This window comes from Malus domestica, chromosome 16, assembly GCF_042453785.1.
Source record: "Malus domestica chromosome 16, GDT2T_hap1".
In the NCBI taxonomy this organism is placed as follows: domain Eukaryota; kingdom Viridiplantae; phylum Streptophyta; class Magnoliopsida; order Rosales; family Rosaceae; genus Malus; species Malus domestica.
Genome location: NC_091676.1, coordinates 25,812,356 through 25,836,998, shown reverse-complemented (window position 1 = coordinate 25,836,998; position 24,643 = coordinate 25,812,356). Strand labels below are relative to the sequence as shown.

General features: G+C 38.5%; 2 protein-coding genes across 2 annotated transcripts in view; one reads left to right on the top strand and one right to left on the bottom strand.

Annotated features, from left to right (window-relative positions):
- Window positions 1-346: 346 nt before the first annotated feature.
- On the bottom strand, window positions 347-11,055 carry LOC114822292 (zinc finger BED domain-containing protein RICESLEEPER 2-like). Its single transcript, XM_029096624.1, has 5 exons — window positions 10,333-11,055; window positions 9,669-10,214; window positions 3,676-3,737; window positions 3,435-3,571; window positions 347-423 (listed from the first exon to the last, which is right to left on the bottom strand). The coding sequence occupies exons 1-5, from the start codon at window positions 11,053-11,055 to the stop codon at window positions 347-349; spliced, it is 1,545 nt and encodes a 514-aa protein (XP_028952457.1).
- Window positions 11,056-16,395: 5,340 nt separating this feature from the next.
- The window catches only part of LOC114822014 (calcium-transporting ATPase 10, plasma membrane-type-like), a 35,745-nt gene continuing 27,497 nt past the window's right edge, over window positions 16,396-24,643 (top strand). The window contains exons 1-14 of the mRNA XM_070815909.1: window positions 16,396-16,599; window positions 18,430-18,546; window positions 18,630-18,672; window positions 19,214-19,323; window positions 19,412-19,543; window positions 19,659-19,748; window positions 22,644-22,713; window positions 23,401-23,471; window positions 23,560-23,643; window positions 23,733-23,810; window positions 23,890-23,961; window positions 24,161-24,244; window positions 24,331-24,413; window positions 24,494-24,602. Of these exons, the coding sequence (XP_070672010.1) occupies window positions 16,459-16,599; window positions 18,430-18,546; window positions 18,630-18,672; window positions 19,214-19,323; window positions 19,412-19,543; window positions 19,659-19,748; window positions 22,644-22,713; window positions 23,401-23,471; window positions 23,560-23,643; window positions 23,733-23,810; window positions 23,890-23,961; window positions 24,161-24,244; window positions 24,331-24,413; window positions 24,494-24,602 (1,284 nt within the window). The 5' untranslated portion in view covers window positions 16,396-16,458. The remainder of the gene's footprint in view (window positions 16,600-18,429; window positions 18,547-18,629; window positions 18,673-19,213; window positions 19,324-19,411; window positions 19,544-19,658; window positions 19,749-22,643; window positions 22,714-23,400; window positions 23,472-23,559; window positions 23,644-23,732; window positions 23,811-23,889; window positions 23,962-24,160; window positions 24,245-24,330; window positions 24,414-24,493; window positions 24,603-24,643) is intronic.

The following is a 24,643-nucleotide window of genomic DNA, read 5'->3' as shown; positions in this document are numbered from 1 at the left end:
AAGCTAAGGAAAAACTAAGAGAGAGAAAGTAGAGAGGGAAAGTTTGTTAAATCTGAATAATATTGTTTTCATTCAACTTGTATAAAATAATTACAACTCTTGGTATTTATACATTTGTAACACACTTCACTAAGTAACTAAGACTACTACCAATCATACATAAACACTTGTCATAATCCTATGCACTCATAATATCATCACTCTAATGGAAAACTGGCATATCATCGTTGCAAGCGAGTTACTGGAGACAAATAATAACAATGATTGTCGTGACTTTGACCATTTTGTTCTTATTTGACAAAAACGTTGACCAACCTTGACCTTGCTGCCTTGTTGGTCACTGGTATCAGTCGTTGCTTGCCGGACGACGCGACTCCTCCTCCTCCTCTTCTTCTTCTTCTTCTTCCTCTTCCTGCTGCTGTACTGCGGTAAACCATCGTGGTTTTAACTTTTAAGACGGGGTTAAAGAATAAACAAAATAAATACCTTTTATTATTACAATAAATGTCATTCAAACACTCACAATCCAAAACTTAAACGTGATTATCAAGACCAAAACTTGCATTTTTAAAAAGACACCAAAGTGAAATATTATCAGAGAGCATAAACAAACAAAATATCGTATAAACATCGCCAATTCTCTAGGTAAAATACAGCCTTTTCTAAAACAAAGAAAACTAAACATTTTACACTAACGATGTGAACCTCGTTAAGAGAAACTTATCGAAGAAAACCACGAAAACCAAACTCAGACTTGACAAAATTGATACGGGAGCGAGCTTAACAGGGAGGAGGGGAGTAGAATGCAAAGCAATTTTTGGAGGAAGTGTGAGACTGTTTATGAACTTTGCTATATACATTTCACTTTAAAATCCATCGAAATCAACAACTTAACAAAGTCTTACACACTTTGATTTGCACACACTTGTTTAATGTCTTCTAGAACTTATATATTGTTTTTTGTCAAATGATAAATTTGTTAGATTAAATGTTAGAATAAGGAATTAACGGAGTCAGAACGCATGTCGTGGTGCAACACTCCACCCACCATTGTGATAGAAGACCACTTGTGTCTTCTAAAATTTTTATTGACAACCTATAAACTTTTGTCGACACAAGAAACATCTTATAACATTCCATTGATATCCCGAAATTTTAAAATCCTTTAAAATTATAATTGAATTACTAACTCTAAATAATTCAAGAAGTGTCTTAATTCTAGTCACTACATTATTTTATTCTCGACCATAGTTGTGTATCCAAGGATAATGTTTTCTCCCTTATTTATCTTTATATCTTATCTCTCTATTCAACTCTCTCAGACTTTCTCTTGCCCATACTCCTTTATTCCATCATACAACAAAATCTAGTTCCAAACTGCCACAAGTCACGCCCATATGTTGCCTCGCTGTTTTCCCAATCAACGCCTGACACTCAAAACTTTGGATAGTCTGCTCTAACTTTCCACCCGTCAAGAATCTAATCTGTAGTACGTACCACCACACCGCATCGATCGACATCAAATATATATAAACAAATTGTGACCAAATCACGAATGGTGATGCTCCAGCAGTGTCTCCAGGGCCGACTCAATAACCTTTCAATAACTGCCCTAGTTTCTATACCTTTGTTCGCACTTCATTATTTTCTCGCCTAGCTCATTCAGTACATTTTTAAGCTAATTCCCAAACTAGGTTTTTGTTTCCACATGTTAAGAGAGTCACTCAATCTATTTTCTCCATGGAAATGATAGCCTAGTGAATGTAGTAGTACACGCGCGACTGAACAACTAGGGCCAAAGCACGGTGCGGCCACGAGAGCAATATTAAATTGAAGTAAACTCTTAATACTAGATATGATCTCAAAATAATAAGAGTCAAGGTCGGCCAGTAAAATGGTAGGATGATAACCTTCATCATCGAGAGAAACAATCCAAATCATAATCTAAACTCACTAAATGACCACTCGATGATCAAGGAGGTGGAGTGCAGAGATAGCCAGAAGATTTGCTTAGAAACAGCCATCCTTAAACGAGTGTGTAACGATATTGATCGAGCACTATTGCACAAAAAATAAACTTGCGATGCTGAACAACAGTATAACTATCTCAAACTTTTTCATCTTTTGATTATTAAATTTCTTTTTTGAAAGTGGTAGCTTTTTTAGGCAAAACTTTATCATCACCGTTCGATTCTTTCCTTGCTTCCAAACAAACATGAAATCAAATTCCCAATACAAGATTTAGATTAAACGATCACATGATTCGATTCTTTGCTTCCAAGAAACATCACGCCAATTAATTTACTCCCTAATAAGGAAATTAACTAATTAAGTATCCCACAGAAAAAAAAAAAAAAAAAAAAAAAGGTCAGAAAAGCAAACCAAAGGAACAATAAAAGGCACCCACGTTCATATCCAGCATTAAACCACTATGTAAATGACATCCCAACGTGCCTAGTGTAACACCTCGACTCTTCAGGTCTTCCCCCACGGGTTTGGATCTCATTCGAAGAAGATTTTTTAGTATGACAGACATATAAAGTGGTACATCACCGTATTATTATACAAATGGTAGGATATGTATGTTAAAAAATTTATAACTTAAAAAATAAAATTTTCCATCACTTATATAAAAACACGTGATGTACCACTCGTGTTCCTGTTATAATAAAAAATTTCTCCTCATCCGAATTCTCCTCATCAGAATCCTTATATCCTATCAATGTATCAAAAATTATTTATAATTTTTTATTTAAAATTAAATACAAATACTGTCTAACTAAAATTAACCGTATAATATCCTAAAGACGAATAGGATGTGAGAGGTCCTCATCCTCCACCGACCGCCACCACGCGGAAACGTACATCATTCGCGTTATCAAAAATTATTTTTAATTTTTTATTTAAAATTAAATACAAATACTGTCTAACTAAAATTGACCGTATAATATCCTAGAGACGAATAGGATGTGAGAGGTCCTCATCTAGGGATGGCAACGGTTCGGTTTGGGGACGGAAAAGCAATATCCATCCCCATAACCACAAAAATTAGCCATACCCATAACCGTAAAATAACCAATCGGGGATTATCCATAACCATATCCACCGGGTAACGGATTTTCAATCGGTTATCGGTTATATCCATTTAATCATACATGAACGAAAATCTAAACACAGAGTCATAGATCAACGAACTGAAAACCAACCAAAAAAAAAAAAAACTGACCTTAAAACAAAGAACAATACACAGAACAGAGAGATGCTGCATCAACAAAATGAAAGAAAATGACAGAGAATGAAACAAATAAAGGAACCCCCAAAACCTGACCAAACAGTGCAACAAAATCCAGATATAATTCACAGCAAAAAGGCTGAAATGATGAAAATATATGCTAACAGTAAAGAATCCAGCCACTCATCCGACATCCAATTACAAAAAACATAACAATATATTGACGACAAAAGAACGAGATATATGCAATTTGCTTCTAGTTCCGCCAAGGCTGCCATCATCATTATTTCATGGTGCTCCTGCAGCTCCTCCTTCACACCCATCAATGGAGCATGAATCCTACATTATTAAGAAAATGACGAAATAGTTAATATGAATTGTTGTACATATATAATCTACAAAGAAGATATTTATATACATATAATATAATTGCCAATACTTACCTCATCCATATCCATTTCTTCAAAATAAGTGCAGCAACCAACGTGTGCATTAGAACAAGAAGCTAGTTGTGAAACATGAAATTGAAGACTTAAATTAGTTCTAAAAACTGAATGCATACTAATTAATTAAGTTTGAAAAATAAGTTCGAAATTAAGATTAAAGAACATGCACAGCAGCACAAATACAACAACAACAACAACAAAGCCTTTTCCCACTAAGTGGGGTCGGCTATATGAATCCTAGAACGCCATTGCGCTCGGTTTTGTGTCATGTCATCCGTTAGATCCAAGTACTCTAAGTCTTTTCTTAGAGTCTCTTCCAAAGTTTTCCTAGGTCTTCCTCTACCCCTTCGGCCCTGAACCTCTGTCCCGTAGTCACATCTTCGAACCGGAGTGTCAGTCGGCCTTCTTTGCACATGTCCAAATCACCGGAGCCGATTTTCTCTCATCTTTCCTACAATTTCGGCTACTCCTACTTTACCTCGGATATCCTCATTCCCAATCTTATCCTTTCTCGTGTGCCCACACATCCCACGAAGCATCCTCATCTCCGCTACACCCATTTTGTGTACGTGTTGATGCTTCACCGCCCAACATTCTGTGCCATACAACATCGCTGGCCTTATTGCCATCCTATAAAATTTTCCCTTGAGCTTCAGTGGCCTACGACGGTCACACAACACGCCGGATGCGCTCTTACACTTCATCCATCCAGCTCGTATTCTATGGTTGAGATTTCCATCTAATTCTCCGTTCTCTTGCAAGATAGATCCTAGGTAGCGAAAACGGTCGCTTTTTGTGATCTTCGCTAGATTGCTCCGGTCATTAGTGTGGATAAGTATATAAATGGATAGAGATAGGAAAGCAAACACAAGATGTACGTGGTTCACCCAGATTGGCTACGTCCACGGAATAGAAGAGTTCTCATTAATTGTGAAGGGTTTACACAAGTACATAGGTTCAAGCTCTCCTTTAGTGAGTACAAGTGAATGATTTAGTACAAATGACATTAGGAAATATTGTGGGAGAATGATCTCGTAATCACGAAACTTCTAAGTATCGGAGTGTGGTGTCGTCTTGACTTGCCTTATCTGTCTCATAGGTAGATGTGGCATCTTCTCTGGAAGTACTTTTCCTCCATCCAGGGGTGGTATCTTTAACTGGTGGAGATGCACAAGGTAATGTATCAATTTCACTTGAAGCTTACTTGTAGTTTCAGGCTTGGTCAAGCGCGATACAAACCATGTAGTAGGAGTCCCCCAAGTCGCCGAGCTAGGGGGTCTGCTGAAAGAGGTGACAGACAAGGTAAGCAATCAGAGCTCCGACTGATTGTTCACCTTCTCCCCATCTTGCAACAGCATGAAGGATAAAGAGAAGAAAAATGAGAAGAGATGATATGAGATACTTTTGCTTTTGAAGAAGTAACTTTCCACAGGCTTATTCTTGAACTGAGCTGGAGGGTTTTCTGGTTTCCTCCAGAGTATAAGGCCGACTGAAGAATTTGAGGGTCAAAACAAGTCCATCAAATCTAGAGTACGTTCCACCCTGCTGATATGGGATACTTTTGCTTTTGACAGAGTAATGGATGTATCGGCACGTGTGCTGTTACGCTTGTCTCCACATGCTTCCTTGTATCCTTCGCACTTGCCCTATCTGTTCCTCAAGCAGATGCGGAATCTTCCTTGGAAACATAAGATGTTGAAGATGAGTACTCGAGAGCAATGCCAGGTAAGTAATCAGGTAAGGGGTTCCAGGCAGTCAGTTCCTGGCTGGAAGCTTGATTCCAAGTGCTGACTGATTGCTCTCTTTCTCCTTGTCTTGCAGGTAAAAACAAGGCCAAAGGAAAAGATAGGGAAAAAGCATGATATGGGATACTCTTGCTTTTAACCCTGATGATATGAGATATTCTTGCTCTAGTATAGCTTGTTTGCAGAGGTATTATCGGGGGGAAAGAAAGCTGAATATTTCGAAAGGCTTCGTTGGGAGTGCCCTCTCAGATATGATGAAGGGTTGAGCATTTTTGCAGGTCTGCCTGTCCGTTGGGGATGGAGGTTGACATATATAGGCGTCTCCCTAACAACAAGTAGTAATGCTATTCCTTTACCCTGCTTGGTCATAGCACGGTAGTGGGAGCTGTCAGTTTCACATGTTTTAACTCTGTCAGAGCACTTTGAAAAAGTGGTCTGTGGTATCTGGCTCTCGAGATTCGGAGAACGATGCCTCTTCGATTTTTGAGAAAGCAATCATGCTGGGGGTCTGGCTCTCGAGATTCGGAGGGCAATGTCTCTTCGATTTTTGAGTAAGTAATCATGTTGGGAGTCTGGCTCTCGAGATTCGGAGGGCGGTGCCTCTTCGATTTTGGAGCAAGCAATCTTGTTGGGAGTGTTGTCTCGAATTTGAGTAAAGGTTGGGCATGTTTGCTAGTCTACATTGCCACGAAGCACAAAGATTGACACACAGGGACTTTCCAATTATCCAGCAATGGTACTGTTCCTTTACCCTCTCTTCGATTTTGAGAAAGTAGTCATGTTGGGAGTCTGGCTCTCGAGATTCGGAGGACGGTGCCTCTTCGATTTTGGAGCAAGCAATCTTGTTGGGAGTGTTTTCTCGAATGTGAGTAAAGGTTGGGCATGTTTGCTAGTCTACCTTGCCACGAAGCACAGAGGTTGACACACAGGGACTTTCCAATTATCCAGCAGTGGTACTGTTCCTTTACCCTTGTGGGTAATATTATGGTAGCTAGACCTTCAAAATTTATGTGTCTAAACTTTGTTAGTGCTGTTTCTTTGCTATTCTTTTACCTTTCTTGGTCAGAGCGATGTAGTGGGAGCTGCAAGCTTCACGTGCTCAACTTTGGCAGAGAACTTTGACAAAGTTATATGTGGTACCCATGAGCTATTGTTGCGTGTGGGAAGTGGGTAATTGAACAGTAAGATTCATGTGCTTTCTACTTCACTAGAAATCTTCGACAGAATGCCCATAATTTCTGCAAAGCTGAGTGTGCGTGTGACAGGTGCTGACAAGGCTAGAAAAGTAGGTGCCTCTTCGATTTCTGAGATCGGCCCTCGTGGTCTCTGAGCAGCCCAGCTTTTGAGAAAGCGAGCGCCTCTTCGATTGATTCGGAGAACGATGCCTCATCGATTTTTGAGAAAACAATCATGCTGGGGGTTTGGCTCTCGAAGATTCGGGGAGCAGTGTCTCTTCGATTTTTGAGAAAGTAATCATGTTGGGAGTCTGGCTCTCGAGATTCGGAAGGCGGTGCCTCTTCGATTTTGGAGCAAGCAATCTTGTTGGGAGTGTTTTCTCGAATGTGAGTAAAGGTTGGGCATGTTTGCTAGTCTACCTTGCCACGAAGCACAGAGGTTGACACACAGGGACTTTCCAATTATCCAGCAGTGGTACTGTTCCTTTACCCTTGTGGGTAATAATATGGTAGCTAGACCTTCAAAATTTATGGGTCTAAACTTTGTTAGTGCTGTTTCTTTGCTATTCTTTTACCCTTCTTGGTCAGAGCGATGTAGTGGGAGCTGCAAGCTTCACGTGCTCAACTTTGGCAGAGAACTTTGGCAAAGTTATCTGTGGTACCCATGAGCTATTGTTGCGTGTGGGAAGTGGGTGATTGAACAGTAAGATTCATGTGTTTTCTACTTCCCCAGAAGTCTTCGACAGAATGCCCATAATTTCCGCAAAGCTGAGTGTGCGTGTGACAGGTGCTGACAAGGCTGGAAAAATAGGTGCCTCTTCGATTTCTGAGATCGGACCTCGTGGTCTCTGGGGAGCCCAGCTTTTGAGAAAGCGAGCGCCTCTTCGATTTCTGAGATCGGCCTTCGTGGTCTTTGAGCAGCCCAACTTTTGAGAAAGCAAAAGCCTCTTCGATTTCTGAGATCAACCCTCGTGATCTCTAAGCAGCTCAGCTTTTGAGAAAGCAAACGCCTCTTCGATTTCTGAGCAGGCGCCTCTTCGATTTCTGAAGCTCCGTCGAGTGCAGATTTTTATAGGGGCTGGCATTAAGTTCTAAAGCACACTTGAATCTCCACCAGTAGAAGCTTCATTCTTGCACTTCTAAGATCTTGATTTGTCCGACCTCTTCTCTCTTCAACACCTTTGAAAATGTCTGGCCCCTCCGACCGTCGTTTTGACTTGAACCTTGTTGAAGAGGCAGCCCCGCCTTCTCCAGACAACATATGGCGCCCATCCTTCGTCTCCCCTACTGGTCCTCTTACCGTTGGGGATTCCGTGATGAAGAATGATATGACCGCTGCGGTGGTGGCCAGGAACCTTCTCACTCCCAAAGATAACAGACTACTTTCCAAACGGTCTGATGAGTTAGCTGTTAAGGATTCACTGGCTCTCAGTGTTCAGTGTGCAGGTTCTGTGTCTAATATGGCCCAACGCCTATTTGCTCGAACCCGCCAAGTTGAATCATTGGCGGCTGAAGTGATGAGTCTCAAACAGGAGATTAGAGGGCTCAAGCATGAGAATAAACAGTTGCACCGGCTCGCACATGACTATGCTACAAACATGAAGAGGAAGCTTGACCAGATGAAGGAAACTGATGGTCAGGTTTTACTTGATCATCAGAGATTTGTGGGTTTGTTCCAAAGGCATTTATTGCCTTCGTCTTCTGGGGCTGTACCGCGTAATGAAGCTCCAAATGATCAACCTCTGATGCCTCCTCCTTCTAGGGTTCTGTCCAGTACTGAGGCTCCAAATGATCCCCCTCCGGTGCCTTCTCTTTCTGGGGCTCTACCGACTGCTGAGACTTCTCCTAAGCAACCTTTGTGAAGGCTCCCTCTTGTGTGTTTATTTTGACTCATGTATATGTACATATTTGTAGCTTATCGGGGATATCAATAAATAAGCTTTCCTTCATTTCAACGTATTGTGTTAAATACACCAAAGCCTTCTTCGCTAAGTTCTTTGAATTTTCTTTTGTTGAAGCTTGTATGTTAAAGCTTTCTGAGTGGAGCATGTAGGTTGGGGTAGTGTTCCCTTAATTTCCCGAGTGAGGAAAACTTCTCGGTTGGAGACTTGGAAAATCCAAGTCACTGAGTGGGATCGGCTATATGAATCTTAGAACGCCATTGTGCTCGATCCTGTGTCATGTCCTTCGTTAGATCCAAGTACTCTAAGTCTTTTCTTAGAGTCTCTTCCAAAGTTTTCCTAGGTCTTCCTCTACCCCTTCGGCCCTGAACCTCTGTCCCATAGTCGCATCTTCTAATTGGAGCGTCAGTAGGCCTTCTTTGCACATGTCCAAACCACCGTAACCGATTTTCTCTCATTTTTCCTTCAATTTCGGCTACTCCTACTTTACCCCGGATATCCTCATTCCTAATCTTATCCTTTCTCGTGTGCCCACACATCCAACGAAGCATCCTCATCTCCGCTACACCCATTTTGTGTACGTGTTGATGTTTCACCGCCCAACATTCTGTGCCATACAGCATCGCCGGCCTTATTGCCGTCCTATAAAATTTTCCCTTGAGCTTCAGTGGCATACGGCGGTCACACAACACGCCGGATGCACTCTTCCACTTCATCCATCCAGCTTGTATTCTATGGTTGAGATCTCCATCTAATTCTCCGTTCTTTTGCAAGATAGATCCTAGGTAACGAAAACGGTCGCTCTTTGGCATTTCTTGATCTCCGATCCTCACCCCTAACTCGTTTTGGCCTCCATTTGCACTGAACTTGCACTCCATATATTCTGTCTTTGATCGGCTTAGGCGAAGACCTTTAGATTCCAACACTTCTCTCCAAAGGTTAAGCTTTGCATTTACCCCTTCCTGAGTTTCATCTATCAACACTATATCGTCTGCGAAAAGCATACACCAAGGAATATCATCTTGAATATGTCCTGTTAACTCATCCATTAGCGACAACCTGATCATACAAATCTTTGGAAAATAAAGATTGGCTGTAGGGTACTTAGTTCCAGAAAACAACTCGGAGACATTATAAAACAACTTTAACTTCTCACAAATCTCTCTTGCCATCTCCCAATCTCTATCATCAGGCAAACACTTATATGGTGACTCTCGTTGTTTCAAACGAGGGAAAACATCCTTGTAAATCAAAGCAGATTGAATCATTAAAAAGGTGGAATTCCACCGAGTTTTACAATCAAGCACCATTTTCTTAGTGCCTGGAAGCTTCAACTGACGTGCTGCTTCCTCAAATTTTTCCTCTCTTTTTTGTGTTGCTGTCCAATAAACAACACTCTCACGAATTTTCTCAATACCACCACCAATAACTTGGAGACCATCCTTCACAATTAAGTTTAATATATGTGCACAACAACGCACGTGAAAGAACCCTCCACCCAACAAAAGTGAACTACCAGAAAGTTTTTCAAGAATAAGATCAATCATTTTATCATTTGTAGTGCAATTATCTACTGTTAAGGTAGAAAGCTTACGATCGAGGTTCCAATCTAGCAAGCACTCCATCAAAACATCTAAAAGTGTCTCGGCGGTATGCGGACAAGGCACATAAATAAATCTGAAAAAATGACAATGAAGATGGTTACAATAAACAATCTGAAATATAAATCTAAAGTTAGACAACAATTAAATAGAAGTTAAAGTATTAAAAATATCACCTTATTATTCGGCTCTGCAACGTCTAAGAGTCATCAATAAAATGAGATGTTATTACCATAAATCCTCTGTTCTGATTACTTGTAGTCCACATATCAGTAGTTATGGCAATTCTACTCTTATTTTCATCCAACAATTGCATTGTTTTCAAACGCTCATAATCATATATTTTGAGGATATCACTCTTGATTGTGTTTCTTGAAACAACCTTAAACAACGGTTGGACAACACTCATGAAGTTTCTAAATCCAACATGCTCAACCATGGAAAGAGGATACTCATGCAATATTATCATTTGGGCGAGAGCTCTCCTTGCACTTTCTTGGTCAAATGTATACAACTCTACTTTCCCATCTCCTACTTTTTGGGTTAGTGTTTGCTTCAAATTTTTTTGTCTCCGACGTGGACATATCGTCACATGATGCCTCAAATGGCTGGTTCCATTTCCAGTGTTCCCACCAAGCTTCTTGCTACAATAATTACATATTGCTTTCATCACCCCATCAACTAGTGTTCTTGTGTAATGTTGCCACACCAAACTGCGAAGTCTCGAATTATTACCTTCACCATCATCACCCCCAGGTTCCTCAATCTCACCAGCGACCTCATTTGGAGTTGGTATATCTTGGGGCTGAGCAATTTGACTTGGTATTTCTTGTTGCACAACACTTGGATGCAATGTAGGTGCTAGATTACAATCAGTTGGGGTACATATTGTTTCTTCTTGAGACTTAAATTTTCTTTTAGACATTTTGATTGCTGCAAACACAACCAAATCCATTAATATGTAAACAAAGATATGGTATAATACTGAAATTGAGTCAATTAACATGTAAACTAAATATATAACAATAAACAAGAAGACAATTATTGATTTAACAAGCAAAACCAATACCCATTTAATCATACACCAACGAAAAATCTAAACACAAGAGTCACAAATTAACGAACTAAAAACCCACAAAAAGAACCAAAAAAAAAAAATGAAGAAACTGACCTTAAAACAAAGAACAATACACAGAACGGAGAGATCAGAGATGCATCCCCAACAGTAGAGAATCGAATTAAGAATTGAACATAGCTCAAAAACACTTACCCTTCAACGTTTGGAGCCTTAGAAAACTTTATGATGTTCACGCAAATATTTTTAGGTCTAAATGCATCCACCTATCATGCAAACCAAAAATGGAAATGCATTAACACAAATGCCAAAACCGATTTCTAAGATTTAGTATTCTCTTTACCCTTGCAACCAAAAAACAAAAATTGCAGAAAAATGAGCAAGAAGCTAAAGTAGAAAAAATCATATTTTCAACCACCAAAACCCAATACCCATTTAACCTGAGATTTCAGTGTTTTCTTTACCCTTGCAACTCAAAACAAAAAATCCCAGGAAAATGAGCAAGAAGCATAAGCAAGAAAAAAACATATTTTCAACCACCAAAACCCAATACCCATTTAATCATACACGAACAAAAATCTAAACACAGAGTCATAGATCAATGAACTGAAAACCAACCAAAAAAAAAAAAACTGACCTTAAAACAAAGAACAATACACAGAACAGAGAGATGTTGCATCAACAAAATGAAAGAAAATGACAGAGAATGAAACAAATAAAGGAACCCCCAAAACCTGACCAAACAGTGCAACAAAATTCGGATATAATTCACAGCAAAAAGGCTGAAATGATGAAAATATATGCTAACAGTAAAGAATCCAATAAAAAAAGGAACTTAGCTTTCGAAATCCAGCCACATCCAACACGCAAAAGGGAATGGACTATCCAGAGTGATTCATGGACTGACACTGAGGGAGTCCCGGAGTCGACGAGGGACCTTACTCGTCTCTGTTCACCATCCCAACCCCTCCCTTTTTTTTTCTCTCCCTATTATCCGGACTACCACTCTCTCTTCTCTTTCTCTCACTGTCACTCTCTTTTTCTCTCACCCGTGCCAGGATCGGCAGCATGCATAGCCTTACCTGCGCAGCTGCGCCCAAGAAAGAAGATTCAATTCAAGTCCTAATCTGAAAGACTGAAACCCTATGATAAAAAGATGATTCTAGTTCTACCCCTCTAACTCATCATCCTCACCGTAGGATCTGAAGATGAGATGGACAATCATGTCATTTTACACAACTGCTAAATCAGTGAATCCCGGACCCGGTTGGAAAATTGAATTTTTAAGAATTAATTGAATAAAATATAATATATATCAAATATATATATATATATATATATAAAATATTCGGTTCGGATTCGGGTACGGATATGGATTGGATACCCCTATAACCATATCCAAACCCATAACCAAATAAAGTTCACGGTTTTTCCCCATATCCAAACCATACCCGAATTTTCATATCCAAACCTAATCCATTCGGGCGATTATCCACGGGTATCGGGTTTCACGGTTAAAATTGCCATCCTCATCCTCCACCCACCGACACCACGCGGAAACGTACGTCATTCACTAATAACGCGTAGGCCACAAGAAATACCCCTATAGTAATTAACACTGTAAATACAATTTATTGTACGAATATTAAAGTTCTCACGTGTCCCGTCTCTTATCTATCTATTTGTTTGTAAACTCTCATTGGTCAAAATGGGTATTTAATAGGAAGATAATTGACTTGGACGTTCGTCTTTTATGTATCAACTGTCTTTATTTTTAACTAAAAACTATGTTTTTTTTGTTCGAAGTTAAACTCATTTAACGGTTTGATTGGAGCATGTAAGAGTCATACTGCTTCCATTTTGCCACCAATTACAAGGTATACAAGTTTTTTATTATTTATTTTATTTTTTTATTTTAATCTCAACTCTTGTTATAATTTTTCTTCTAATCACGCGATATTCTAAATTATCATACATCTTATACGTGTTATGCCAAGTCTAATTATTGTTGAAGCAATTGTTTTTGTTTGAATTTTTAAATTGGTGTTGTAGTCTATTTTATCTGACAATGAGAGAGAGGGTCGACTGCAAGGAGAAGAAGAGAGAGAGATGTGTTTGTAGAATTGTAAGGGAATGTGTGTGTTGTTATCCCTCCTACATTGTGCCTTTATTAATAGTTATAAAAATGAGAGAAGATATTCCTTCATCCCCAAGGAATACAAGATACAATAGGAAAGGATACCTAGAATCAAATATAATCTAGGATTTACACAATCACACTTAAACTAGGAATGTTTACAACTCTCACCCCTTGAGTGTGTAAATACTCAAGGTAGACTTAGCATCATGTAGAAGTTGAGGAAGTCGACTCATCGGCACTGATTCTAAGGAACAACACTTATTCTCAATAAGGTAGGAATTTGCATAAGTAGTATGTCTCACTAAAAAACCCTAAGGTTATGGCAAAAACCTGAGGAGGGACAAAATCCATAGTCTAAGGAAAAATGTGTGAGAAATGCAAAACTCAAAGAAACGTCCACAGGACGTCATCATGGATATGACCAGCCCAAGGTGGGTGCCTCGTTAAAACCTAGTTAGGTAGCAAAAACCCAGTGGGAAAAATGCTCCTAATCGTAGGGAAAAAGAGTACATTAAAATCAAGCAAGTATCTACAGGATACTCCCTGAGTTTGACATAATTCCAAAGAGAAATAGCAAAGTTAAAACTCAGAAAGTTTACGCATACCAATTCCATGAACAAGCTTCTGAAATGTCGTTTTCGGCAGTGATTTAGTGAAGAGGTCAACCAGATTGTCTTGTGAACTAATTTGTCTGACTTTAATCTTCTGATGGTCTTGTTGTTGATGTGAAAAGAAAAATTCGACGCAATGTGCTTGGTGTTGTCTCCTTTGATGTAACCCTTCTTGAGCTTCGATGCAAGCTACGTTGTCTTCAAAGATCGTCGTTGGGACATCAATGACGGGATGAAGATCGCAGGAGCTTCGAATATGGCCCACTACTGCTCTCAACCAAAAGCATTACCGAGTTGCTTCATGTAAGGTGAGAATTTCAGCATGGTTAGACGAAGTGGCAACTAAGGTCTGTTTAGTTGACCTCTAAGATATTGCGGTGCCTCCAACGGTAAAGACATAACCCGTTTGAGAGCGCGCTTTGTGCGGATCGGATAAGTATCCTGCATCGACATAACCAACAAGGCCATAATCAACAAGGAATAAGATGAACTAGACGCTCAAGACAAATCTTCAAAAATTAGAATATCAACACATATATTGGTTAAAAAAAACGAATATCAACACATATATTCGATCAAGAGATAATTGAAGCAATGATTTCTCAATTTTAACTCAATTACAGTTTTAGTTTCAGAACTAAAAATTCATGAATATTAGTCCATGAATTTGTAATGATGTAAAACAATGGTAATTTTGGCTAACTCTTTTAGAACTTCCATTCATCTTTTGCCCCTTTAAACCATTTATTCTAGAGAAAGTTATATCAGAGTTAGCAAAAAGATCATTGCTCTACATTATAACAAATTCATGATTAATACTCACGGGTTTTTAATTTAGCCAAAACTCCAATTTGGCTAAAGTTTAGGGAAATTGTTGTAATTTTCTATACTAGAAGCGGACAATCTAGGAAGTTTCCCGGGTTTGAAGGTGAGGGGGAATATTTTGAAATTACCTTTTTGGCCTTGTCCAAAGTATCCTTCCTATTCGTACGGTGCCTTGTTTCACTGGTATTTTGAGAATGTAGTAGGAAGTTTCCCGGTGGAGTCTCTCGAAAACTGAAAAAGAGAACGCACTATCAAGCTACACATAGTAGTCAAACTTTTCCGGTTTTGATATTGGATCCCCAACGTTTCTGCCAAGGTTTAGAGAAAGTGGAGAGCCGGAGCGTTTTCGAGAGCAAGAAAGTGCGGCGGAGCGGAGGGAGGTTCGGGGCCGGAAGTTGCACTAGTTTTTACTATGGAAACTGATTTTCCTATGGGTTAGACATTTGTCGATCATATGTATAATGTAATAGTGTAAGGTAAGCAGTGCCAAAACTGATTCTTACACACACTTCGTTTAATTTATACGCATGGATGGATAAGCAGTGCCAAAACCAATTGACAAGCAAATTCCCCCCTAGATCTATTTTAGCTTATATATAAATCTGCTGTATCCAGTTTACATTAGTCCGTTTTGATTGAGAGTACTGCATGCTGTACGTAGAGTAATTACTGGAAATTATTTCAGAGCATGCACTCTTACTCTTAGACAAGAAAAATAATATATACAGCTTTCAAAAAAAAAGAAAAATAATATATACGTCCATGGTGGATTATTAATAGCAGGTCAGGCTTCTTATGTATATAAGATTTGGCGATGCAGAGATATTGATCATCATCGTTTTTTCTTCTGAAAATATATCAGACAACACTTCGGCGGTGTTCTGAATATATATTCTGCAAAATCTGGTACGTACTAATTTACTTAATCGGCTTTAATTAATTAATTTTCAGCGTTTATTCATAACTGGAAGAAAAATATATGTATCAGATTCAGACAGAAAAGAAAAATTTAGAATAATATAATATGTATTGATATTAAGCAATAAACAAATTAAGATCTAGGGAAAAATGGGAGGAGGGAGAGTTATTGCCTTAAGTCATCATCTTGTTTTGTTTCTTCCTGTTTATTTACTTTTTCGTACATATTTAAAATGCCACTTCTTGCCTGGGCTCCAAAATATTTTGACCAAACTTTTCCAGCTGTAGTAATTTTATCTCCTCTCTGTTGGAGTTTTATACCTTAATTTAACTTCCACCCTAAAAAATGTTTTTATAATATTTTCTACTCCATTCTTACATGAATTTGGATTAATATGCCGACCCAAAGTTTCCCAGTGGAGTCTCTCGACTGAAAAAGTGAACGCACTATCAAGCTACACATAGTAGTCAAACTTTTCCGCTTTTGGTTTTGGATCCCCAACGTATCTTCCAGGTTTAGAGAAAGTGGAGAGCCGGAGCGTTTTCGAGAGCGAGAAAGTGCGGCGGAGCGGAGGGAGGTTCGGGGCCAGAAGTTGCACTCATTTTTACTATGGGTTAGACAGTAGGAAAATCAGTGACGAGCGTTCGAGTTTGCGAAAATTTGAAGTGAAATTGGAGATTCGGGAGCTGAAATTTGGTTCGGAGAGTGAGAATTTGTGAGTGTGAGAAGGTTTTCGAGTGGTTGGGTGCAACTAACAGCGTCATCTCTCCTGCGACAGGTTTTTAACGATGAATCAATCGAGAGGCTCACCTTCGGATTTGAAGGCCAGCGGCAGCCGCTCCGGTGACTTGGACGGCGAGTCCTCGTCCAGTCCGTTTTATATTGCCAGAACTAAGGATGCTCCGGTCCATCGCCTCAAGCGCTGGAGGGTATGCTTTCCAATTTGTATTACATTTTGCAGTTTTACAGGTCATTTGTATATATTTTATTTATTTATTTGCTACTTGTTCTTCAGCTCTGTATATGTTGATGCTGTTTTAGAGGTGTATTTTTTGTTCATACCCTTTTAGGATGATCTGCCAATTTAGTCATTGAATTATTTTTTCGGTAAAAAAGTTCCTAAATTCATTAAAAATTGGTATTTCATCATACTATTATATTCAAAGTTATTTTATCCCATTTTTGGTAAACTTAAATCACTTGACACACTTTAGAATGAAATACTATCATTTTATCGCCTATAAGTCCTTAACATTTCATATAGGTTGCTAATCTAACGTCTAATTTAACTCCCAAAGTTAACTCCATACATGCAGGTAACATGACTTAAATTGATGAACAATTGAATATAGTAGTTTTGAATCTAATATTAGAGATGTAATTGGCAGATTTTTATAATTCAAGGACTAATTTTTCTCAAAAAATAGTTTAAGGATCTATTGTTCACTGAGATGATAATTTAGGGACTAAATTGGTAGTTCACCCTATATTTGTGTACGTATCTTCCTCTGCGGTTTCGGTTTTGGATTCTAATGTCGGTTTTCGGTACTAATGGCAAATTTCTATTAATAGTGTAGTTGCTCCCTCTATGTGGAAAAGATTAGTCTCATTTTTTAGGGAGAGGGGAAAAGGGCTTTTCGAAACGGTTTTTTAGGTTTAGTATGGCTAGAGTTATAAGTTTAACCTATAAAGTAGTGGATGTACAGTTGAAATAAAATCGGAAAGTTCTACGAGTATCTTTGGTATAAGGGTGTTACCAAATGAAATTATGATTTTTGAGGTTCTATGTTTTAAAAGGCTCGCCTCAAGGCGCACCTAGGCGCCCTGTGAGGTAAGGCTTGAGGGTTGCCGCTTCTGTTTTTAGGGAGTGGGCGGAAAGCACCGGAAGGCGTCGTCGGAGCCGCCTAGGCGCGCCTCAGGGATTTATTTTTTTTTTACTCCCAAACCCAAATTTTGGGTAGGGTTTTAACTACCTCATACCTCTTCCTTGCACTATCATCTCTCTACCTTGTTTTCTGATTTTTATTTTTTATATAATGGATGTGTGTGCCGTCTACGTGTATTGTTATATGTGTACTCATTGTGCTTTTCATCATCTATTTTATATATATATAATATAGTATATGTGTATATATCTATATATATGTGTGTGTGTATGTATTTATAATATATTTGTGTGCTCAGGATGATTATTGATTAATAATCTTCTTCTTTTTTTAATATAATATGTGTGTACGCTCAGTGTATATATTAAAAAATTTAGGTCCTGTGAGGCTTCGCCTCACACCTCACGCCTAGGTTATGCTATTCCTTGGACACCTCACCCGCGCCTCACGCTTTTAATACATTCCTTTGTATATTTGTTTATGTATTTAACCGTGGGGACGTGTGATGAGTGACTCTTGACTTCCCCATGTATGATTGATGGGAGTTATATACGTATTTGTTCATGTTTCAATCTTCTCAATTTAATGGTTTGGTTAATAGCAACAAATTGCCAAAGGAAATTACTATATTGGATATGATAATGAAACACAAAATGCCCATCTTTCAAGGGAATTTATACCCTAGATGCCACCAGGTCAGGCTTGGTGAGAGTCCATGAAATAGCTGGTTTCCATGTACTTTTAAACTAAAAATTGGAAATTTCGTTTGGGTGCTTAGTTTACATTTTTAGCGGAAGTCATTTGTTTTATTTGATTTGATCGGATCTTTTTATCGAGACTTTTGGCTAAACTATTTTTTTTGTTTTGTTGTAGCATGCGGCACTTGTGCTGAATGCTTCTCGTCGATTCCGGTACACCTTAGACTTGAAAAAGGAAGAAGAAAAGCAGCATACACTAAGGAAGATTAAAGCACATGCACAAGCCATACGAGTAATTCACTTCAAAATAAACGTGTCATATGTCACTCATGTCCTACTATCCTAACATATGATTTTTCTTTATTTTTAAAATAGGCTGCATATCTTTTCAAGGAAGCTGCAGATCAACAAGTGAATGGTACTTTTTTTATTATTTTAATTTCCATTAATTCTTTGCAAACATTATCTGTGTGAAAAAAAAATGCAGCATTAATTTGATATTGCCACATGCTTCAATTATTTAGATCCAACAGTGGTATGATACTAGTAGAAGAGTATTTATTTCGAAAAATTATCTCACTGAATAAATTGCTGTAGTTCTCGAGCATGCCATTGTTCAGTTCTGGGCAAGTGTGTGTAGTCTTGCCTCACTCTTCTTGTAGAATACCTGGTAACAAGCAGATGTTTGATTTCCTATATTGTGCATATGTTCCTATTGTAAACATTCATTTTTCTTTCCCAAGACGCTATGGCAATTTGTTTGTCATGCTCTGTTCATTTCCGGTTCACTGTCATTTAAATTGTTGTTGGATTTGTAAGGTTGCTTTCTTGTTTCATTTTTTAAGGATTGTGTTTTAGACATTTCTCTCATTCGCTCCACCATCATGATGCATAAATCCTGTTGTGTAAACTGTTCTTTGCGATAGTTCTATAGTCAACTTGTTGCTTCTTATTGTCAGGGATTGTAGTACCGAAACCAAGTCCTACTGGCGATTTTCCCATTGGACAAGAGGAACTAGTTTCAGTGACGAGGGATCATAAATTTGCTGCTCTTCAACAATATGGGGGGGCAAGTCCACCACATAACCCCTTTCATGATCTGAAGTTGGTACATAAACACTGTTGCTTATATTTGTTCTGTTGTTTTCTTACATCAGGTCACAGGCTTAGGGGACTTGTTGAAAACAAATCTCGACAAGGGAATTCATGGAGATGATATTGATTTACTAAAACGGAAAAATGCATTTGGGTCGAACACATATCCTCGGAAAAAAGCAAGAAGTTTCTGGGTAAATTTGCTACAGTTGTGAACTTTTGAAGTTTCTGCATTGGATATAATAAGGAAAAAAGGAGGAAATTTTTTTCTGTTATAATAAATTTCTTTTTTCTTTTTCTGTCTGATAGAGATTTCTTTGGGTAGCTTGTCAAGATCTTACTCTGATCATATTGATGGTAGCTGCAATGGCTTCTTTAGCGCTGGGTATAAAAACAGAGGTGAGCTGGCATTGGCTGCTTAATAGCCGCGTCCTTCATCACAGTAGGATGTGTTCTGATAATGTCCTGTTTGTTTTGAAGTCTTGAGTTATTGTTGTAGCATGATTTGTCTTTTCTTAAAGACTACACCCTTGATTTGTCTTTTTTAAAATACTGCACCCTAGTTGATTGCATATATTGCGAAGGCCATGGTGTTCCAAATTTAGAGAAATGACCTCTATCATTAATCAATGTTTTAAAAAACTAGTTTGAGACCAGCCTAGGCAGTTTTTTGGGCGGTGCTATCAAGAAAATGCCTCTGCCCAGCGGGAGTGGGCTATATTCCGTCTTGGCGTCGGGGAGGCGAGATGTGGGCGTTCGATTTTTTATTTCTAACCTTTGTTTTTTACAAAAGCTAAACCCAAAATGATGTCGTTTTGGGCAGGGTTTTTTACAACTGAAATAGTGTCTCTCTCACTTTGCGTTTGCGTAAAAGAACACAGAGCAAGAGCAGCAGGTCAGCGACAGCCTGCAAATGTCTCGCAGCCATGTGTGGGATTCCACGGCTAGTTGCACCCGAAAAGTAGCAAAAGAGGTATTAGGAGAGTCCAAGGGTTTTGCTCCACACCAAAAGGAATCTTGGTGGTGGAAGGAAGAGGTACAGACAAAAGTGAATGTTAAGAAGGAATGTTGTAAAGGCTAATACAAGGATAGAACCGACGAAAATTGTGAAAGTTATAGAATAGTGAAGGAAGCGAAGAAAGCTGTGAGAGAAGCAAAGCTAGCGGCTTTTGACAATATAAGTGACTGGATACCAAAGAAGGAGAGTTGTATATCTATAAACTAGCTAGAGTAAGGGAAAAGAAGACAAGAGACCCGAAACAAGTGAGGTGCATCAAGGATGAGAATGGAAAGGTTCTTGTTTAATGAAGGATATGAAAGAAGTACTTCTTTGGGGGAATTGAGTAACTCAGAAGAGTGTAGAAACTACTCCTTCTACCGCTGTATTGGGAAGGAAGAAGTGGTTGTAGTTTTGAAAAAGATGAAGCATAGAAAAGCAGTGGGCCCATATGATATACTGATCGAAGTGTGGAAAGTCTTGAGAAAGACGGGTATATCATGGCTCACAAACCATTTCAATAAGATTTTGAAAACGAAGAAGATGCCAAATGAGTGCCGAAAGAGCACTTTGGTGCCTATCTTCAAGAATAAGGGCGACGTACAAAATTGCATGTATTAAGTTAATAAGGCATACCATGAAGCTCTGAGAGAGTAATTAAGCATAGACCGAGGCATGAGAGACAGGTCTCGGACAATGAATTTGGGTTCATGCCAAGACGCTCAACCATGGAGGCAATCTATCTCTTATGAAGATCGATGGAAAGATATAGAGATATTAAAAAGGATTTGCACATGGTCTTTGTAGATTTGGAAAATGCGTATGATAGGGTACAAGAGACATTCTTTGGAGGATTTTAGAGAAGAAAGGAGTACGAGTAGTATATATTCAAGCTATAAAGGAAATGTATTATGGAGTAAGGACTGTCGTAAGAACTTATGAAGTACAAACCGGAAGATTTCCCATAACTATAGGGTTACATCAAGGCTCATCTTTAAGTCCTTCCCTTTTTGCATTAGTAATGGCTGAGTTGACGAAACATATTCAAGATGATATTCCTTGGTGTATGCTTTTCGCAGATGATATAGTGTTGATAGATGAAACTCACGAAGGAGTAAATGTGAAGCTTAACCTTTGGAGAGAAGTGTTGGAATCTAAAGGTCTTCGCCTAAGTCGTCAAAGACAAAGGATATGGAGTGCAATTTCAGTGCGAATAGAGGTTCAAATGAGTTAGGGGTGAGGATTGGAGATTACGAAGTAGAGCGATCGCTTTCTCTACCTAGGATCTATGTTGCAAAAGAACAGATAGTTGGATGGAGACCTCAATCATAGAATACAAGCTAGATGGATGAAGTGGAAGAGTGCATTGTGTGTGTTATGCGACCGTCGTATGCCACTAAACTCAAAGGGAAAATTTTAATAGGACGGCAATAATGACAACAATGCTTTATGGCACGGAATGTTGGACGGTGAAGCATCAACACGTACAAAAAATGAGTGTAGCGGAGATGAGAATACTTCATTGGATGTGTGGGTACACGAGAAAGGATAGGATTAGGAATGAGGAAATCCGAGGTAAATTAGAAGTAGCCGAAATTGAAGGAAAGATGAGAGAAAATCGGTTAAAGTGGTTTGGACATGTGAAACGAAGGCCTGTAAACGCTCCAGTTAGAAGATGCGATTAAGAGACAAGAGGTTGAGGGCTGAAAGGGTAGAGGAAGACCTAGGAAGACTTGGAAAGAGACTCTAAGAAAAGACTTGGAGTACTTGGATCTAACGGAAGACGTGGCACATAACCAAATGCAATGGTGTTCTAGGATTCATACAGTCGACCCCACTTATTGGGATAAGGCTTTGTTGTTGTTGTTTGGAATGATCTTGACTATTTTTTGAATTATATGCTTGTTTTTGGCTTAGTTGTTTAAATGACAATGGATATTTCTTTTACAAAGTATTATATTTTATGTGTATATATTAAGTATTATAATAATTTTAGGCACCTTGAGACTGTCACCTCACGCCTTGGGACTATCACCTCACACCTTGAGCTTATCGCCTAGGCGAGGCTATCCATGAAACGTTTTGGCCTTGCCATTGCCTTTTAAAACATTGATCATCACAGATATAGTGCTTATATGGTTGCAAATCTGTTGCTTTTTGGGGGAGTGTTGATGATTTCATAATCATATTTGGAGAAAAGTGATATCACAAATCCTTGTGAATCCCAATTTATTTATTCATTTTGAACCTGAAATTTGTTTACTGTGTTCATCGTATGCGTTCTTTGTTGCTTACAGGGTACAGAGGAGGGATGGTCTGATGGGGGCTGCATTGCTTTTGCAGTTCTCCTTGTCATTGTTGTCACAGGTATTGAGTGAACAAGTGTATTCACTGATTCTAGTGTCGTTTTTGTTTCCAACATTTTAGTTAATTTGCTTGTAGGGGCTGTTGTGTTATATGTACTAGTCAATTTGCTTTAAATATTAAACATATATATATATATATATATTTTTTTTTTCTTTCTTTCCCCTCCATATTCAAATAAAATTCTGTGAATAAGCTCTGCAAGTTTTGTAATTGTTTCCCAAAAACTAAATTGAGTGAAGACTGTTCATGGTGGCCAGAATACATCAACTCCACGATTCTCTGTGTGTTTTTTGGTTGTTTTTTTTTTTGGTGGTGGTTGGGGGTGGTTGGGGGCTGTGTAGTATCATGGAATAACATTTTTACATTCCTTTTGAGCCATTGGATTACGTAACATTCAAGGGTCCTCATTTAATCAATTAATGACACGTATATCCGTGTGTGTTTGTGTTTATGTGTGTGTGTATATATCATTGTTGGAGGGGGTACTATTTATGTCACTCATCACCATATATGTGGTTTTTACAAATTGGATGATGTTTAATCATCTTTGCTCTTTTTTGGGGTGTTTAAGCATATGTCAGTCATGAGCGTATACAAGTTTATTACTTGAATTCTAAATAAATGCGAGTTTCTATTAATCTGAAGTGGTACACACTCACAAGCTTTTCCTATATTTTTTACCTGCAGCCGTTAGTGATTACAGACAATCTCTTCAGTTCCAGAATCTAACTGAGGAAAAGAGAAATATACATTTGGAGGTGCACTTCTGGTTCTCATCTCTGTCAGATTTATGGGAATTTTATTTCTTCTCATGCGACGATGTTTAGCTTTGGAGGTGTTGTGCAGGTCATTAGAGGTGGTAGACGTGTTAAGGTCTCAATTTATGATCTTGTTGTTGGTGATGTTGTACCCCTTAACATCGGCGATCAGGTATGCACGTATGTCAGAAAATGTTTCATATATATTTCACAATTACATTCCAATTGAAAATTTTGTTGATGTTGTGATTCTATATGTAGGTCCCTGCTGACGGCATTTTAATAATTGGACACTCACTTTTGATAGATGAGTCTAGTATGACTGGAGAGAGCAAGATTGTGAGCCTCAATACATGTTCCTATCCTTGTTTGAACATTTACTGTAAAACATAGGATGTATAGATTTTCCTTTTTTCAGGTACGCAAGAACTCCAAAAATCCATTTCTAATGTCGGGCTGCAAAGTAGCAGTTGGAAATGGTAGCATGCTGGTAAAGATTCCAATCTCTCTTTTCCTTTTCCCATGACACATAGATTTATAAGAGTTTTTCTAGAGTCAGACACTGACATATCTGAAATTTTTTCTTATTACTGAAACTTTGTTTTCCATAGGCTTGTTTTTATTTTCTGCCCATGTAATTTTGAAATATAACTTTCAATGTTTTAATATTATTATCATTGTTTCTTCAGGTAACCAGTGTTGGGACTAATACTGAATGGGGAATGCTCATGGCTAGTATTTCAGAAGATACTGGTGAAGAAACTCCTTTGCAGGTCAGCAATGAACTATTAACTTGAATATAGTCATTCGATACATGAAATCCTGTACTCAAGTCTCAAACATATACATCTCTGCACAGGTGCGCTTAAACGGGGTTGCAACTTCCATTGGTATTGTTGGACTCACAGTGGCTTTACCTGTCTTGATAGTCCTATTGTTTAGGTATATTTCGATCTTCACTAGTGACCCCTTCTCTAAGACAGTGACACTTGATTTATGACAGAGTACTCTTACGTGTGCAGTTACTTTAGTGGCCATACAAAAAATGCAAATGGAATCCCTCAGTTTCAAGTGGGAAAGACAAAATTTGGAGATGGCATAGATGGGGCCATTAAAATTGTTATTATTGCGGTATGTCAATAACTCCTTGGTTATTCAGTCTGCTGCATATG

Coding starts and splice junctions, on each gene's coding strand:
- LOC114822292 (XM_029096624.1), bottom strand. CDS start 11,055: ATGGATTTGGTTGTGTTTGCAGCAATCAAAATGTCTAAAAGAAAATTT. Junction 3,738..9,668: donor ATGATAGAGATTGGGAGATG/GCAAGAGAGATT, acceptor TTTCACAACTAG/CTTCTTGTTCTAATGCACAC. Junction 3,572..3,675: donor AAGAAATGGATATGGATGAG/GTAAGTATTGGC, acceptor TTAATAATGTAG/GATTCATGCTCCATTGATGG.